Below are 17911 nucleotides of genomic sequence, written 5' to 3'. Positions count from 1 at the left end.
GCGTCATGCGGCCCCGAGTTCAACGGCTCTCGGTCCCAGACGCCCATATCTAGCGCACCCGTCTACGTCCGTTCTTCGCACCATGGGCACCCCCCCGCATTTCATGGTCATCCCGGTGAAGCGAAACCGCACGATTGGCGGCTGGGCGTGAAACTTTTACGTTCCCCCACGCATCCCCCGGCAACCGATCTTGTTCTCAACTTTGTTATCGTAGGCGCCTTTCTACGTTTTTCCACCGCCTACCCACGACCGGAAACGGTTGTTCGTATCGCCATTCTTCTGCACCCCGGCTGCCGGTGAGTGGAAATAACATCAAGGCCAAATTGAGAGGAACTTTTCGTGCCCGGTGTCTGGGTGTCTCGGCGGGCATTGGCGGGGGCTGAGATGAGAAAGTGAGCAAAATGTCGGAAGAAACAGAACAGCGTGGAATTTCATCATTTAAATACCCGACGCTGACCGCGGACGCATCTGTTGTGCGGGTTTCTAATACGCCCCTAATCCACAGGCCTGTAATCCACCAGAATCCGGCCGTTCGGCTACAGCTGATTTGCATTAAAATCGCCGCACGTAGGCAAGTTTCCCAAAGAACACACCAACTACCGGGAGAAGTAATTAAACATCGGATTAAATCACCTCCGTCGGTTCGGAATCTCCGCGCGCGCGCGGTGAAAGTGCATTCGCTGCGCAAGTAGTACGGACCCGACATCCGGTGGCCAGCGAATGTGTGTGGTTAATGTTTTTTTTTCTCCTCTTCTGCTTTGCATTTTACTTTAAACACAGTTTTGGCGCGCACGTCCGGTTCGGGTTGCGGTTTTGTTTTGGGTGGTTTTTATTTTGAAGTTTAGTGGCGTATTTTCGGTTCTGAGTCGGTGTGCGAGAAAGTGAAACCTGTCGCTGTCGCTAAGTGATCGCATCGCAGTGCCATCAACGGTCGCCGTCGTTATCACCCGAAGGCGGCCACTCCTTTCAAGGCAACCGGGAAAAAAAACAGTCAACCATCTCCGTTACATTTTGTTTTTTTTTTAGTGCCACCCATTGTCGCCCGCTTTCGATCGGTGTCGATCGACGGTCGCCGATGAAAGGTGAAAATAATCGAAAAACGTGATCCAACCATCATCATTACGCTCGGGTTTATGGCGGACGAAATTTGCATATCGAATCTCGGCACCCCGGCCGGGCTGTCGGGTGCACGCCGGGTGGGTATGGAAATTCTCACGCACCGGCGGACACACCGATCGGTCGGAATCACCAAATCGATTAGGCACGTCCCGGAGATTCGGAGCGTATCGTGGATATCGAGCCCGGCGACCGACCATATACTGTCGCCCTCGCTTGGAGCACGGTAGTCGGGTTCGCTGCTTCCCGCTGGCCGTTGAAGTCTTTCGATATCGAATCGGTTCAGATAAGACACGGCGGCGGCGGAAAACGTGATGGCTCGTGACACGACGGTGAAGGGAAACCTTTTTGGAAAACCGAACCATTTCGCACCGGTACCGGTGCAACTGTGTAGAAGCGTGAATTATTTTTTAAATAAGGTGGCCCTTTCATGGGAGCATGGGTGGGGAAAATAAAGCGAGCCGTGTTCCGAGCGAAAGTTGACCGTCTGAAAGTTTTGATGGGTTCGCAGCAATATTTGAACGGTTTCGAATAGAATGCTTCACAACCTGTTCTGCGCTTTTAATAATAACCTATAGTTGCTCAGTTTATAAAATATTATTGAATTTTATCTGTCTATTATCTGCACATCAGCGTATCAGCTGATGCCTAACTTTCCCTTAAAAACTTTGGCATAAATTATGCTAATTGGGAAAATTTACTGCTTAATAAAATATGGTCCATAAAAAGAAACCCTTCGAATGGCTATCGTTACCGCCGTAATAAATCACCGGATTTCCTCTTTCGGGAGCCAAACCAAATGCAAATAAAAATCTCGAACGAACGCATCCGTCCGCGTTCTGAGTTATCGGCTTGCGGGGTGCGTGCGAACTTCCGGAACCACACGGCGCGCTAGGAAGAATGTGGCACCAGACCACAGGTTGGTTTCGTTTGTCGTTTTTTGTTTTTATTTCTTCCGAAAGTAAACCCATAAAAGTGCTGTTTCGAAATTTTTTTGGGTAAGCACCGAAAGTTGAAAGTTGGCCGAATTAGCCGAACCTGATCAGCCGGGCGTCCGGGTGACAGCAAATATCGATTTCGATTTCTATCCCGGGAGCCCGGTTGGGAGAAAATCACGCATCGACAACATCGGAGGATGATGTCACTGTTTTACGCATTGGAGCCCGGGCGGCCCGGCATGCAGCTTCGACCGGTGCTGCTTCGGCCCACCATTACGATTAACCTAGTTCACACTTGGGCCCCCGGCCCACGGTGAAGCTGGTTTCGTGAAATGCACCTGGGCCCTTAAACACGAACTAAAACCGGTGGACAAATGAAGTCGTAAACATAATTTCGAATTCGGTTTCCCTTCCAGTTCCCGGTTCCGGTAAGGCCGTTAGTGGCCCAAGCAAAATGGACTACGGGCCCACTAATCCTGGCTCCAGTTTGTGGGCGACCCAAGACGAGTGCTCCGGTGTTGTTATTGTTTTCGACGTGTGGTCCAGCACCAATTAACCTGTGGCTGTGTGTACTAGTGCCTCACAACATTAATCGACATTAGAAGCTACTTTCACTCGCTGACTTTCTTGCACATTTTCTGCCACAGCTTTTTTGTGGCGAGAAATTTGAATCTCGTTACGGCGGCGCCAACGGAGAGAGAGAGAGATGAGTTAATAAGCAGTTTTCGCAAATTCCACTTAACCACGGCTCGGCCCGGCGCGTGGCACCGTGCTCGTGGGAGCTCGCCGTGCCGTGCTCCGGAACTTCCGAAAACCGTGTTTCGCCGAGCTCGGCGGAGCGTTACGAAGCGCAGCAAATTGGAAGAAGCGCCCCGGAACGCTTAAAGGGTTCACTTAGCGTCTACTTAACCTATTGCCTTACAACATCGCGATTGGTCCCACGGAGAGAGCGACAGAGAGAGAGAGAGAGGGCACGATTACGGCAATAACTTAACACATTTTCTTCCGTGCACCCGAACAGGAACGGCGGGTCTCGGGTTGGGCCTAGAAAATGGTGTATTGTGTAACGCGTTTTCTTAGGAAGGTTAGGGAAGATGATGGCGTGATGATGAAAGGCAGTTAATTTTTGCCCCCCACATCTTGCTCCCCCCCGTTGCTGAACCCATAGTAGGCCGGAGGCTGTTGTCAACCGGTGGGGTCTCCGTGGAGCCGTCAGTCCCCACGGTGGTGATGGCGCAGCCCCTTCCGGTGATGGGATGAAATTAACCTCGATAACTGGGACGAAGCCGGCGGCCGCGAACCGGCCGGTGAAGCATCAAGCGGCGTAACTTCCTATGCAACACTTGAACTTGAACTTGATTGAATTAGCCACAGCCACGTTGCGAGTCACGTCGGGGCCTGCCCCGTTACGCTACCGTGCTCTCGTGAACTGCCATCGAATCCATGCGAAGCGGAAAAGTGGCCGAATGGATGTGTGTGATGAAGCGATTAATCGACGCTTGACATCGGCTGGTCACTCTAGTTGGCCAGCCAGCCTCACCCAGAAGCGTGTATTACGGCCATCGTTAAATGGGACCCACTCGCATTCGGTCCACGGCATGCGATACAATGGGTGGAAATTAGTTTCTTTATCGATGGTAAATTAAAACCGCCTCCCGGGAACCTCTGTCAACCCCGGCCGGAGGACGGCGGCGGCTATGTGACAGCAGGCGGACCGCGGTCCAAGCTCCACGGCCCGCCCAAATGAAGATCCCGTTCGTCGGCGCGCAATCGAAGCAAGCCAGACCCTAACGGAACGTTTACCTCAATTTAGCCGGTGGCCAACCACAACGGTGGCCGCAGGCGTCTGTTCTGCCGGTGTCCAGTGCCGATAGCCTCATTGTGGCCACGCGCCTGTGTGCGTGTGTGCCTGAGCATGTTTATCAGTACACACGCGCCCGAGGGAGGTTATGTTGGGCAAATTTCCCAACCGATCGAAAGAGTTTCCTGAGCAAACAAGCGTTTCGGCGGCCAATTGGCGGCCTCGAACGAACCCCTCGGGCGGCTGGCCCAATAAGAGGACGGCGGAATGCGGCCTGGGAAGAGTTCAAAACTCGATTCTGCAGTTTTTTGGCAACGCATCGCATCAAAATCGAACCATCGAAATGACCGGTTGGCTGGCCCAATTTTGGCGCTAACCTCATTAGACTCCCGGCGGTGGCTTGAGGCTTTTGGCGTCATCCGCCGGTACGGTGCGCTAAGTGCCTGGAAAGAGCCTGCAGCCACTTGCAATTACTTATCACCGGCCAGCCAGCCGGCCGGCCAGCAGGTGAAAATTGAGCCATTTTCTGACTCGCAAACGGAATCGGATTAATTCGGAATACGGTGATTCCGTTAGCCGGCGGCACGGGTGGCGACAAACTGATAGGTTCGTTGATTACGTCCGATTGGCACCGAGTGCTCGTAAATCGGGCTAATTGGACTTCGTTAACGGGACATTCCGCGGTACGCAGGATCGCAATGGTAGACGCCGACGGAACCATTTCTTTGGCCGATAATCACGTGACAACAGAAAGGCGGAACGGTGCATCACAACAATCGGATTCGATTCGAGCACCGCTGGCAGCGGGGGGTTCTAGCAAGTGTTCCACATAAGAACATCGAGATCGTGTACTTATGTCCCCCGAGAGTTAACACGTTGAAGCCATTGTTCGTATGCCATTCTCGCATAAGTAGAATTTCCCCGGGGCCGCCCAAGCTGGCCACCGCACTAGCATCATCATCGCAGTCTACTTCCGACGGCTCATTTGCATCGACATCTCCCGGTTCGGAATGCATAATCGGTGCCTCGTTAGCCTTGCGTTGTGCCTTGCGCAAGGATTTTCTCGCCGCCATCGAGCTATCGAGCCATCGAAGCGACACTTGTTTGGCCCACTTTTTTCCATCGGCTGGAATTTAAATGTTCTACGCACGGCGGCGTGCCCACCGACGGTAGCGGTGCCATCGGATCAGGAGGGATCCTCATAATTGCGGTTGATGGCGCTAGGGAATCGGTTTCTTGCGGCTTGCCGTTCAATTGTTTTGGGAAGCAGCATCCAGAAACTCATAGCCCCCTTTTTCCCATTCTGTTTGTTTTTCGCAGATTCACCCGATTCCGGCGGCTGAACAGGAGCTTTAAAACGGCGTCGTCGTCGTCGTCGTCGGGAGAGGCAGAAACGAACCGCGCGCCGCACAAAGAGCATAAAGCAACGGATCCCATCGAGCGGCGGAAAATAAAAAACCCAACAATAAATTCAATCAGTATTTGCGGAAGTGGCCCCCGGGGCCTGGAATGGCGGAACGAAACTTCTGAAACCGGGACGACGGAATCAGCGACGAGCAACGGTTAAAGCAAAAGCAAAAAAAAAACACATCAAACCATCGGCACCGGTACCGTACTGCCGCGCCCGCGGGTTGCAGCCGCGATGGCGACCAACGATAAAAGCCACGCCAAAAGTAACGAGCCCAGGGAGCCCGTCTTCAAACCGTATTGATGAAGATGGTGATGGTGGTGAAGGCGTGTGCCGGTAGAGGGAACGGTTTGGCTTGAAGAAAACCGGGCACTAGGTGGTGTAATTACAGGAGAAGAACTGCAACTGGGCGCCCCATCATTGGCTGGAGTATCGAAAAGAAAAGTAAACCCACGGCGGCGGTTAGTCGCAAGGTTTGCTGCTCGGCACAAGCATCCGCCATTCGCACCGGGACCCTTCTCATCCGGGCCATGAGAGGGCGAAAACCGAGAACCGTGGTCTAATGGGCTCAAGACCGTGCTCAGAACTACTTCTATGCGGGGGGCCACACTTTGGGGCCGGTATCGATGCGGATATTTATTGATTTATATTTTTTTTAGGTATACGAACCAAATCGGTAGGCTATTAGGGAGTGTTTGGTCGAACAATTGGTCTGTTAACTGTTTTTGGATTTTGCTTTTGTGGTGGCTTATGTGGATACTAAAGGGAGCGAAGGGAGAATGGAATCGTAGGGACCGTAAGGTGAACGGATGCTGTTGTTTCTTATTCTTTCATAACCGCCGGAACAGCACGGGTCCGGCATATTCTTGGCGGGTGCAGAACGCGCCGGGACCCATTAGCCGTGCGATCTTTGCTTTTTGCTTCCCAGCAAAACAACGTTGACCGAATGCATCGATCGAGGCCGAAGCTATTTTAGTGTTTTGCTCTGTATTTTGAATCACTCCAACGCAACCGTTAACCGTTAATGGGATAATTGACTATCGTATATTTATTGCATAGCGCTGCGTCACGGTCCAAAGCTGTAAATAATGTACAATATAGGAAATAAAATAAGTAAATTATTAAAATAATAAAAACAAACGGATTTAAGCTTTCATTCCATTAACACGCAGCACAGTGAAAGAACGATCATTTTGCAAACCTGAAAGAGTGAGTATTGACCGTCAGATGTTATAAAAAAATGGAAACATTCGATCGTCTTAACGGAAAGCATTGGTGGTACACGATATCTGGTTACCGCGACCGACCGGATTTATCTGGTAAAACCTTGATAATCTAAACACTGAAGCGTCCCACAATGATAAGTGTGTCAAGTGTTTGAATCTTCTTCGGTTCGAGTAATAAAGATGCCCGCCATTCGGTTGGAGCTCATTAATGAGGAGTTTCACATAAAATATTATCAATTTCCGTCAATTAGCCACGTGTGTCACGCCACGTGGGTACGTTCGTACGTAGGAAACGAATATGAATAAATGGCAAACAAAATTTGAAAGATAGTGCCTCATATATCACCTAATGAATGACGAACCTTGTTTTGCATTTTTAGAAACTAGGTACCGCAAGACACGGTCGCCTAACATGTGGGACGACTTTCGAGTGGCTTGTCTTGTCCATTTCCTACACTCTGGCATACTGATGACCTAGGCGAAGGTTTCCCCGCGTCTATGACATTCGCCAGCGGGAGATGACGCAGTTGGGCCTAACGTTGGTAAAGACATCCGCAGGTGTAAGCCCACACGGGCCGAAAGTCGTGACGGAGAGTTGGTTTCTCTTTCAGTTGCCTAGAATTTCTCTGCCGACGATGATCGCAAGCTAAGTGAAAAAGAGTACTTCGGGCATAGTTTACCACGGGTTTGTGGGTAAAGCACGTGCACCACCCGATCATCAGATTGACACTGCATGCCGTGTTACAGGGAACCAAGCTAGGGTTGCGAATGTATGCCACCGCCAGGAGAGTGCCCTTCTCGCTACGGGTATTCTCCTTAATCTCGGACCGAAACGAATCGTGCACAGTTGCATCGGCTTCGAAGCGAACTAATGGCAAAGAAAGAAAGAAAGAAAGTGTCATCTTCATGACCGAGCCTTTGGCATACTTACGGACCCTAGCGATCGGTTTAAACGTGACCTTTGCAGAAGCTTTTCCGTTGGAACGAAGAAATGTGAGCGGGCTGCAAGTAGTGCTGGCAAGTGAAAGCAAACATCGTCACTTTCGTTACGGCAGGAGCAACGACTATTGTTTACGTTAACTACTGAAATGGGCGAACATCGATTAGTTGCACGTCCGGTGTAAATTGTTTCGCTAATGACATGGCAGGGATTGCAGAATCCAAGAAAGTTTGTCCCAGCCTAACTACTCTTTCCATTTCCAGTGTGTTGAGCCTTTTCTTGGGGCTAATAACAATCCAAATATAATAAAAACTTCCCATCTGTGCCAAATTTCTTTTATCGAAAATACATAGCTCCACGACAATTGGCTGAATTTTCACTGTGTAGTCATTTCGTTGCGTCATCAATACTGTTGCAGTGCCGCGTGGATGTCGAAAATTGTTGATCGCGCATTTGGATGCAACCGTTAATCAGGTTGATCGGCCATTTGTTGGGCACGTGAGCCTCTTTTGAGCCGATTATACGATTTCTTTAAAGAGGAGAGCTTTTTTCCTTTAATTTTGATGGGAACGAGCTGATCGTTCACCCGATCGATGCGTATCGATAAATATCGGGAACCCGTTAGATCTCGTTACTGTGCGGAGTAGGGCAATGCTTTGTTATCGAAAACTGGTCACTGCCCGCGGCACAATAAGCTAGACAGGCCATTGCCAGCAGTCTGTTTCTTTTTGGCATTGGAATTTTCCCGATAAAGTGTGCCTCGAGTATGAACGAGCTCATCGCCATTAAATGTTCGTTTACAGCATTGCCACTGTGGGTTGTTGACGAAAATTTTTCGTTTCGGTCGAAAGCAATTACTGAGATCGTTAGTTCAAACCACGGAGCTGTATAATTTCCATTCGATTTGTACCAAACAATTTGATTTGTGTTGCACATAATCTTAATGGCGCTCCATAATGAGCCGGCTGGAAGAGGAATAAGTGGTCGGAAATGTATATCTTTTTACCTTAATTAACGCCACACCGAAGCAGCATTTTTAGGACCGAGAGCTTTCAGAGCTAAAATATTCGGGTTTCAGGGATGAAAGATGGCTCCGCTGATGTTTGGAAGCCGGTGAAAATTTCCCCGCACGGTAATGACACACGTTCAAGTCAAAGAAAATGTAGATCAGTGTATAAGAAAACCACAAGCGGATTGAGTAACACGCTGTTATGTAATATCACCAAATATCGATTCTTTTATACAAAACCATAGCCCAGGGCATAGAAGATTTGCATTTGACAGAGGATGCTCAACGGCTTTCATGGCACCAGCGGGAAATATATTACCGATGAAGTTGTTGGGTGGACGGGACACTGCTTGAAGCTAACTACTAGCAAGACACATCGCAACGCAAGTTGTAGGTTTTACTATTTTTTAATCTTCATTTACGTCCTACAGTAAGCTATACAGTATTTATAAAAACAGTCTTTGTACACCAACGATTCATGTGAAAGTTCAGTGCTTAACAACGGAACCGTCATTTAGTGCGCCGTTCCGAACAGTGCAAGGAGGTGACAGTGTGCGACATTAAGGAACTTTCTGGTTGATGCCACCGCCCGGCACACCGCTACCGCTTCCTCCGCCGCTGCCAAGTAGACCCAACGGGTTGCTCATCATACCGCCGCCGCCGACACCATTGTGCTGTGTCAACCCACCGGCCCCGTTTTGCTGCTGAGGTTGTTGTGACTGCAATTGTTGCGCGGCACCTGCATTTCCGACGTTTCCGCCACCTCCGGCGGCACCACTGTTGGGTCCATTGTTGCTAACACTGTTGCTGTTCATGATGCCCGCCGACGATCCGTTGTTGGCGTTGTTCTGGGTACCATTATTACCACCGTTACTATTGTTACAGGTGGCCATAATCGTGGGTTCGTTCGAGAGCAACGTGCCCTGTACGCCACCACCGACCGGTTGTCCACCAACGGCCAATCCAGTCAGACTTGTGGTACCAAGAGACGTTAGGCGCGTGCGTCGTCGAGTGTAGTGTTGCCAGAGCAGGATCGCCTGATCGTCAATGAACTTGCAGCACTGGGCACTTACAATTTCGCGCCTAAAGTGCTCGTACTGTAGTAGGTCCAGAAAGTAGAGACACATCGGGAACTTGATGTACTTGGCGTACTCCGGTTCCTTCCAGTACAGCAGATATTTCAGATAGTTCACGAAGGCCGTATCCTTGAAGTAGCCACGTTGTGCAAGAACTGTAAATGGAACATTTGATCAGCTCAATCAGGTTGGGTTGAAAAGCGATAACAAAAGCAACTTACAGTGTAAATAGTTTGGATTCGCCAGACATTGAACAAACTCCAGCTCGACCTGAAATCGCAGCTTCTGTGCGTCTTCCGATTCCACGGGTACTGCAAGCACACACGAAGAAACATTGGAAGCGAAACAACTCTCGATTAATACATAGTGCCGGTTTTGGCGCGGAATCGCGTGTGTGTGTGTATGTATAGAGCACCGAATAAAAAGGCAAAGGATGCAAAAGCGATTGAGAGTAAGTTTCAATGTTACAACAAAGAGGGCAAAATTGTCCGACGTACTGTGCTAAGTGCAGGGTGTAGAATAAGAAGCATAATGTACGGTCTCGCTACTAGCTATGTCTCGTGAAGTTGGCAGGCTTACTTGTGCGTACCACTACTGCTTTACTCGTCGGAGTAGAAGTTGCGTACATAAATTTGACAAAACAGAGATAGAGGAAAGGATAGGAGAAGTAGAATAACATAAAGTACTTACATTTACCCTTACCGACCATTTTATTAGCCATGGTATTGATTTGGAATAGGTTTGTTCGAGTAAGTGTATATGTGCTGGGGTGGTTTACTTTAGCAGAAAGGATACTTTGGCTGGGTATCTAGAGAAAGGTAATTGTACGATGAAACAAGGGCTTGTGCCGTGGCCTCTGGTACGCCTAGCTAACGACGTGAGATAGGTGCGGTTGCCATAGAACGGAGCTTGGATTTCGGCTAACAGGCAAATAAACTCAAAAAGTAGCAAACCCAGCCTAATCAGACTAACGCGATCATCACACCAATCAAATCATCAGTAAACGATTGAGCAACTAACTCAACGGCTACGGATAGTTTGGGCGAGGAGTTTGCTAATTATTCGCTAGCCGCTTCTTCGCGCCGATCATAAGCTGGAGCAGAAAAAATGTTGATAAACCGAACAATTAGAGGAAGAAAGAGAAAAAGAAAAAACAAAAATAGGAGCTCATTATTTACAACATAATCGGAAGTAGTGCTAGAAAGGAGAGACGATGTATTTGGCGAAGGCGAATTTATGTACAGTTCACCGATCGGCTTTACTTTCCCCAGCACCGATCAGTCCCGTTCCTCGGAACTCGGGGCACTACACACTCATCGGTGCTGAGTCGAAAGGCGGCCGAAACGGTACATCACTGCGGCTCCGGCTTTGATGCAACTTTTTTGGTGTCAATCTAAAATGTCTATTGCCAAAAAGGGGCCCATTCGCAGAATCGAAGAGAAATTTTCCGTGCGGTCACTAAGTGCACGTTAAGCATATCGCTGCAGAAGCGGATGGTGGGGGCCTTTTAATGGATGGTGCCCATTTGGGAGATGAGAAAACAAAACTATTGGCATAAAGTGAATGGAAAACTATTTAACAATTAGAAATAACGACACCAATTCGTTCTAGAATTATCATTGATGAGCAGTGCAGCTATGCAGGATGTAACCTCGGCCGGGAGCCGGGTCCATCCGGAACGAACTAACGAATGCATCAACAGGCTATGAGTGGAGGAACTTAATTTTGATCCGCCAACGTAACATAACTAAACCGAGCGAATACACATAGGGGTATGGTGCTCCGTTTGGTGCAGTTTGCAGACATCTAAACACAGAAAATGATGGAAAGATAGATGTTTTATATTGTTCACAGCAACACCAGAGTACTCACAACCGTATGGGTTCATCATCAGCACCGGACGTTCCGTTACTATACTTGCGCCAGGTATCGGACCGTAGTGCCAATATTCTTATGACGCGCTATGTAAAGATTCGCATCGAACAAAGGCACCGGGAACGGGAAGTGATTGAAGCAACGTTTCCAAAATACTATTTCTTTAATCGCTATTCAGCCGAACAAGTTCACTGAATTTTCTCATTTGACGCGTCTTCGGGTAAAGGCCAATATTTTGACAGCATGCCTATTGACAGCCGCGAAAACTCGTAGAAAATATCGCACCGTTAGAGCTCACAGCCGACTGAACACAGATTCCTCGATTTTTTTAATGTTCAACCCTCAGTGCTGTGCTTCTAATCAGGCTCCAGGGTGGTTTTCCAGAAAGCAAAAAATATCATAAACTTAACCGAATGACCCGTGATCTAATTAACAACATATTTTTAAAACCCACCGAAAGCGCAAAACATCGTCAGCCTGTTGACGTTTGATACGTACGGGTGTGTGCGTCGATTGGGAACGCTTACGGGGCATAGTGTGCGTGAATCATGTATGCAGTTTCCGAAGAGAAGGAGATAATTTACGAAACGGACGGATTGCGAATTTGTTTTACGACAATTGGAAAGTCACCAGCGAAACGCGCAGCTCGTGAACGGAGTGTTTATCTTTCTAGCGAAAAACGGAAGCTGCTTTAGTTATTCGATGCAATGATTAGCCACGGTCGAACCTCGAGTGCATAGCAGCTTCCGTCGCGCAAACACGGTCGCTGCCTACCATTCTCTGCAAGTAAACAAAGGATTTCTCTGCTCGACTGCCACCAGATCATCGCCATCATCGCTGTGAAAAGTGCATTCTAGTCTCTAGCTGCTGCCCACGTCCTCATACGGGCATTCCGGTTGAAGGACAACGACTCGACGAAAATGCCACCGTACCGCTACCCCACCAACAACTTCACCTACGTTAGTTCTTGCGTGAAGTATATGATATTTCTGCTGAACTTCATCTTCTGGCTTTTCGGTGGGCTACTGATCGGTATCGGTTTCTACGCGTTCGTAGACAAATGGCAGGCCACCGGGTTGATAAAACTCGAAACGTTCTACGACATCGTACTAAACCTTTCGCTTGTGATGATAATTGCTGGTGGCATCGTGTTCGTGGTCAGTCTAGCCGGATGTCTCGGGGCGCTGCGCGAAAATACCTGCCTGCTGAAGTTCTACTCGCTCTGTTTGCTGATATTTTTCCTGTGCGAAATGGCTATCGCCATCACGGCGTTCGTATTTCCGCACAAAGTAAATAGCGTCCTAGAGGAGTCGTTTACGGACAAAATCATCACGACGTACCGCGACGATCCGGATCTGCAGAATCTCATCGATTTCGCTCAGCAAGAGTTCCACTGCTGCGGGCTCAGCAATGAGGGCTACTTGGATTGGGGCAAGAACGAGTACTTTAATTGCTCCTCACCAAGTGTGGAAAAATGCGGCGTGCCCTACAGCTGCTGCATCAATGCCACCGATATCAGCTCCGGACTGGTTAACATCATGTGCGGATACCACATCCAACAGCAGTCGGTCGCGGCAGCAAGCAAGAAAATCTGGACTAATGGGTGCATCGAGATCGTCCGCGTATGGGCTGAGCGCAACCTGTACGTGATTGCGGGCATTGCGCTCGGGGCCGCCATCAGCCAGCTGTTCATCATCTATCTAGCCAAGACGCTCGAAGGACAGATCGATCTGCAGAAGAGTAGCTGGTCATAGTGAATTTACATTGGGTGGGGAGGCGGCGTTGGCCGACCAGTATGATCCGTCGCACGGACACACGGATCGCGAGACCCGCAACAAAATAATTAACCAACGCAGGAGGTAGGAAAACAACAGTGAGAGCATTTGCGAAAGAACGGTCCGAGAGAGCGAGAGAGATTAAAATACGCGAAGGAAAAACAGAGCCACACGCCACAATGGAACTGTCCGCCAACAAGCAACAGTGGGGCTTCAAACATTAAGTTGAAGCGCAACAACTCATAAACACACACATGCACACACAAAAAACTATTTACGCCATCGTTGGCTTGCAAGAAGCATTTGGGTGAGTAATGAAATAGGAGTAGTGGGCTTTTGGCAGTATGTGAGTTTTGCAGTTCACTACTCTTCCACGTACCCGGCCCCCCAGATTGCACCGGAGTACCACGCGGTGTCGTGATGATCGTGGTATGTTTTTATGTGCAAACCTCATCAGTATTTTCATTGAGCAAATGAGGTAGAAGCGTGAAATCTTTTAATGACCTTGTTGCTCGTTGGCCCCCAGAGAGAGAGTAATTAGTAGCGAATTCAAATCATTCCGATACAAACCCATAACACTGAGGATGACCCCCACATTTTCCTCAGCCACTAAGCATAAAAACAGCATGATTGTCCTCAAGGTTTGCGTTTAGGTTTTCAAACTCCTTATTATAAGAAGCCACTGTCGCTGTCACCACAGTTCCGTACTTGCAACGTCTCCGAGCGTCTCATTCCCACCAGAACACTGCTCCAGTGTTCACATGCTTATAGGCAATACTAGGAGAAACAGAACCGCTACATGGAGCAGCAAGATTTCTTCTTCAATTTCGGCCACGATCAGAGACCAGCGTGGACATGGGCAACAGCGATTGCATTCCTCAACAATTTCCCTGCACAATAACGACTGAACTGCACAAGCGCGCGCGTAGTGAGGAAGAATGAGATTATCGATGGATTAAGAGACCAGCTTTGCCCCGAAGGGTTCGCATACCTAGGGTGTAATCTAGACTAGTGACTCCAAATGCACCGTGTTGATCGCAGCGTTACACATTGCGGACAGGAGATTAGATGTGAGATTTGGCCACCAATGTATAGGGAACACGGCGATGAAATGCGTCAACTTATCACAACTAAAACCTGCGTGCGAAACTAAGTAAATGACAATTGTATCTCATTTGAAAATCTCAAATATAAGAACTGTACGGAAACTACTGAGCAGCAGAAGATCAAAACCAATCATGCAACTGAAACGGTGCATTTCGTGATGTTTCTTCCCGTTTTGTAGTCTGTAGGTAGGGGCCGGTTGCTATTCGTGGTCGCTGGTGGAGTAAACTTCCAATAGAACTGACTGCTGAACTTAACTACAAGAGTACGCCAATTCTATGTCATATATATGTGTAAAGCTCAATAGAACTGTCTCGAATTAAAGACATTTGAACATGAATAAAGGCAATGCAACACGTGTCATATACCATTGAAACGGCGAGGAACTTTCTAGAGAAAAGGAGTGGCGAAAAGCAACGATAAAGGGTAAAAAAGTTGGATTTATTTGTACTCCCAGCCACAAACTGTGCTGACGTTGGGCTCCCGTAGCATATTTCCAGAGATTTGGAGAAGAAATGCACCACTACCTTCTCTTGCGGTGATGATCGTGAGAGTGACTCCTGTCTTTATCGCTCTTACGACGACTATTCGGCCAACGCCGATCGTCACGGGAATAGGGTTTGCTGCTGTGACGACTGCTGTCATGTCGGTCATAATCATTCGTTCGATCGCTTCGGTGCATCTTCGTCCGCAACGAACTCTGCTGACTTCCACCGACTTCATACGAAGGCAATTCGGCACCGAGCATTTGCTGTCCCAGCTGAGAAAGCATTTCACCTAGGAAAACATCAGCTGGCAAGTTCATCGCCAGCGCCATGGCCATTGCTTGCTCGTTAATTACAGTATTTTGGGCGAGCAATACGTTGCCAGTATCGAGACCGCCAGGGCCACTGTTCGAAGGATTGTCATCAGTGTTGCCGTGCGAATATTGCCCCGTTCCAATACTCAAGTGCGATGGTAGAAGCCGGTTGCTGTTTGCTGACGTGTTAAAGTTCATTTGCGGCGAAGCGGCAGGGTTCGGGCCGTTGCGAATCTTTCTGTGGAGCGTCAACTTTCGTTGAAACAAAGCAGTTCCTTCAAACAGGTTAATCGCGTAGTCCACGCTGCAAGGATGAACGTAGGTGATGAAGGCGTACGATCGCTGGCGTCGGTCGCTATCACGGGGTATTTTCACCTCTTCAACGGGTCCTGCCTGTGAGTCAAAAGTAAGTAAAAAAAACGGTGGAGGATTATCAAGGCGCACATAACTTTCGTATTATGGCGGAAAAAATCCGCTTGATATTGTCGTACCTGAAGAAACAATTCGTACAGTAGGGCTTCGGTAGCTTTATCGTGCAAATTGCCACACCACAACATTCTCTCGTCTTCGTCGCTCATAGTACTAGCAGCGCAAAGAGCAGCTGAAGAAGATTCAGTTTCAAATTTCACGTCGATTGATTCACTGCGAAACTATTCGTGTACGTTGGTGAAATACTTGGTGCGTTGATTGCTTTGATTTATTTTTATTTTCCTCCGACAGTAATGTTCAGGTAATGTTTTGTTTTCATCGATGACGCTTAGCTGTCACTCCCGCACGACAGCGCCCCCTACGAAGCGAAATACGAATTAACGATACGATAAGTTTTGAATTACTCGATTTTTGTCTGTTATTTGAACGGCATTTTATTTATCGTTTGAAAAACCTAATCCATGGTCATTTAATCGGAGTCCAATACCAGCGGTAGAATGAAGTATTGAACGTAATAAAGCGAATCCTCCATCGTTTCTATAATTACCTGGAAGCCAAGCAAACCCTCGGTATTCGTGCTAAGTACCACCTTTGTTGCGAGCGATAATGTACGCATGACATGCTTAAAGTGGTTTAATTTGTACCGATTGCTGCTTGCTTCCGAGCAAGCAAAGCTAATGAAGATATCGCTGGTTTTTTTAATTTCTATCTCGGTCTCCATTTCCGGATCTCCTAAGGCCTTCAGTCTGAAGTGTGGTGCCGTCGGCGAAATGATAACCTCAATCACGTCTTCGTCATCCAGTTCACCGAGCAGCAGGAAAAGCTCGGAGGCTTTTGCAGCGATCTTGCTAACGATTGGGTGATCATCGTCAAAGTCCAAGTCCATACAATCGAACGGTTCCATCGTGCGCACTGCACACTCCGTAATCAAGTTGTCCTCTCGATGCCCCTCCAGGATAGCGACCAATGGTGTACCGGGCCCTTTACGCATGATCTTCAAACTGGGATCGAAGTCGCTGCTGGTGAACATACTCAAACAGTCGGTGAATACCTTCAGATTTAACCCAAACGAAGCAAATGGCTCGCTTTCGTCACCGTCATTGCCCGTTGCTGCCACCGCAGACGGGTACGCAGACAGGTTGTACTCGGAAAAGCACGCGCTTTTGACGAGTGCGACCACTTGAACACATTTCGCATCCTCAAGGGTCAATTTTATGCCCTCTTTGCTTAGCTGCACCATCGCGCTCTGTAATGAAAGAGGGATCAGCTAGCGTCATCCACAATCTAAACAACAGAAACTACTTACGTCAACAAAATTGATTCCCTTTAAAACTTTGTAGAACATGCTAACGTTTTCTACTACCGCCTGGAACTGTATCTGGCTGAACTGCGATTGGGTCACCATGTTGGGATTTAAAATAATCCCTTTTCCGAAGAGCTCCTTTGCTAATTGCATGAAAGTCTACAGCTTTTTGCAGTGTGACCCTGCAGTGTGACTGATGCGATGCGGTGGTTATTACCCAATCTTTTCACAACAATCGTCAATAAATTGCTGCTTCAGATCAACGATTGTGTCGTTCGGCAATGTTTCGACTTGAATTCGATTCAGGGCCAGTGCAAGGCGCGTTGCTAGCAGGTGTTTGCAGAGTGCTTGGCTCTTGTGTTTCAACACCGAACAGCGGAAGGACTCGCAGCAGCAGAAGAAAGTTGAAGGAAAATTCTTGTAGACGGTCGCAGCTTCTGAGCCAGGAACTTCGACCAATTTGTTTGCTTTGTCCGGCGACTGGTAGATAACGATGGGTCGCTTTCCGTAAACAATTAGTAAGGCTCGTTCAAGGAGTGCTCGATCGAACAGGGAATGAAGTTGCAGTAGGTCTACTCTTTCAACTGAAATTGGAATATGAAAGAAACAATTACTTCTCACAATAAATGTTTGCATAAATTTGGGCGAAAGCGGCCAATTGGCGAGACTCGCTGTGAGGTGAATGCATTCTCCCGTCCAATGTGTGCGCACGGATTCGTATTCGTGTTCGTAGAATCTACTCTTTCTGGACTTCGTTGATCCCGCTGCTGTGGCATGCTCAATACTCTGCACGAAACGCGTGTTTACAATGTATAAATCTTGCACCTCGACTTCCTGAACTGACCGCTGTTTTTTATGCCGTGGCGATGTGTTTTTGTTAATAAATCCATCCCAGTCCGTAGTCGAACACGCGGCTTGCGGCCGTGTACCTTCCGCGACCGCAGCAACATTATGCGGCAAGTCTCTCCCGCTCGCGACTATCTCACGCACACACAGTCCCGGCAGGCTCTGGTGAGCGAGCGTCGAGCGAAAATACCGTCACACAGCTGAGACGATGTTTTGTTGTGTGTTTGTTGCCGATGGCCAACAAGACACGGGGTTTGATTGAGCGC

At 48.4% G+C, this 17911-nt stretch overlaps 4 protein-coding genes across 5 annotated transcripts; 1 reads left to right on the top strand and 3 right to left on the bottom strand.

The window, feature by feature from the left end:
• Positions 1–8856: 8856 nt before the first annotated feature.
• LOC128272359 (mediator of RNA polymerase II transcription subunit 31) lies at positions 8857–11581 on the bottom strand. Of its 2 annotated transcripts, XM_053010151.1 has the most exons (4): positions 11387–11581; positions 10205–10607; positions 9736–9825; positions 8857–9669 (listed from the first exon to the last, which is right to left on the bottom strand). In XM_053010151.1, exons 2-4 carry the CDS (start codon positions 10233–10235, stop codon positions 8999–9001), a joined length of 792 nt encoding a protein of 263 aa, XP_052866111.1. In that variant the 5' UTR covers positions 10236–10607; positions 11387–11581; the 3' UTR covers positions 8857–8998. The 2 variants fall into 2 exon arrangements, with proteins under 2 accessions (XP_052866111.1, XP_052866112.1); XM_053010152.1 differs by lacking the exon at positions 10205–10607.
• A 406-nt stretch (positions 11582–11987) lies between these two features.
• Positions 11988–14614, top strand: LOC128271310 (tetraspanin-33-like). The gene has a single exon (XM_053008773.1). The coding sequence runs from the start codon at positions 12310–12312 to the stop codon at positions 13141–13143; it is 834 nt and encodes a 277-aa protein (XP_052864733.1). The 5' UTR covers positions 11988–12309; the 3' UTR covers positions 13144–14614.
• A 177-nt stretch (positions 14615–14791) lies between these two features.
• LOC128273539 (RNA-binding protein 7) lies at positions 14792–15744 on the bottom strand. The gene is made up of 2 exons (XM_053011531.1): positions 15559–15744; positions 14792–15460 (listed from the first exon to the last, which is right to left on the bottom strand). Exons 1-2 carry the CDS (start codon positions 15643–15645, stop codon positions 14792–14794), a joined length of 756 nt encoding a protein of 251 aa, XP_052867491.1. The 5' UTR covers positions 15646–15744.
• A 221-nt stretch (positions 15745–15965) lies between these two features.
• LOC128273216 (cell cycle checkpoint protein RAD1-like) lies at positions 15966–17734 on the bottom strand. Its single transcript, XM_053011149.1, has 3 exons — positions 17644–17734; positions 16803–17383; positions 15966–16742 (listed from the first exon to the last, which is right to left on the bottom strand). Exons 2-3 carry the CDS (start codon positions 16950–16952, stop codon positions 15966–15968), a joined length of 927 nt encoding a protein of 308 aa, XP_052867109.1. The 5' UTR covers positions 16953–17383; positions 17644–17734.
• Positions 17735–17911: the final 177 nt, after the last annotated feature.

The sequence above is a fragment of the Anopheles cruzii genome, chromosome 3 (genome assembly GCF_943734635.1).
Source record: "Anopheles cruzii chromosome 3, idAnoCruzAS_RS32_06, whole genome shotgun sequence".
Lineage (NCBI taxonomy): Eukaryota > Metazoa > Arthropoda > Insecta > Diptera > Culicidae > Anopheles > Anopheles cruzii.
Note: the sequence above shows the minus strand (reverse complement) of the source record. Positions and strands in the feature narration are given on the sequence as shown.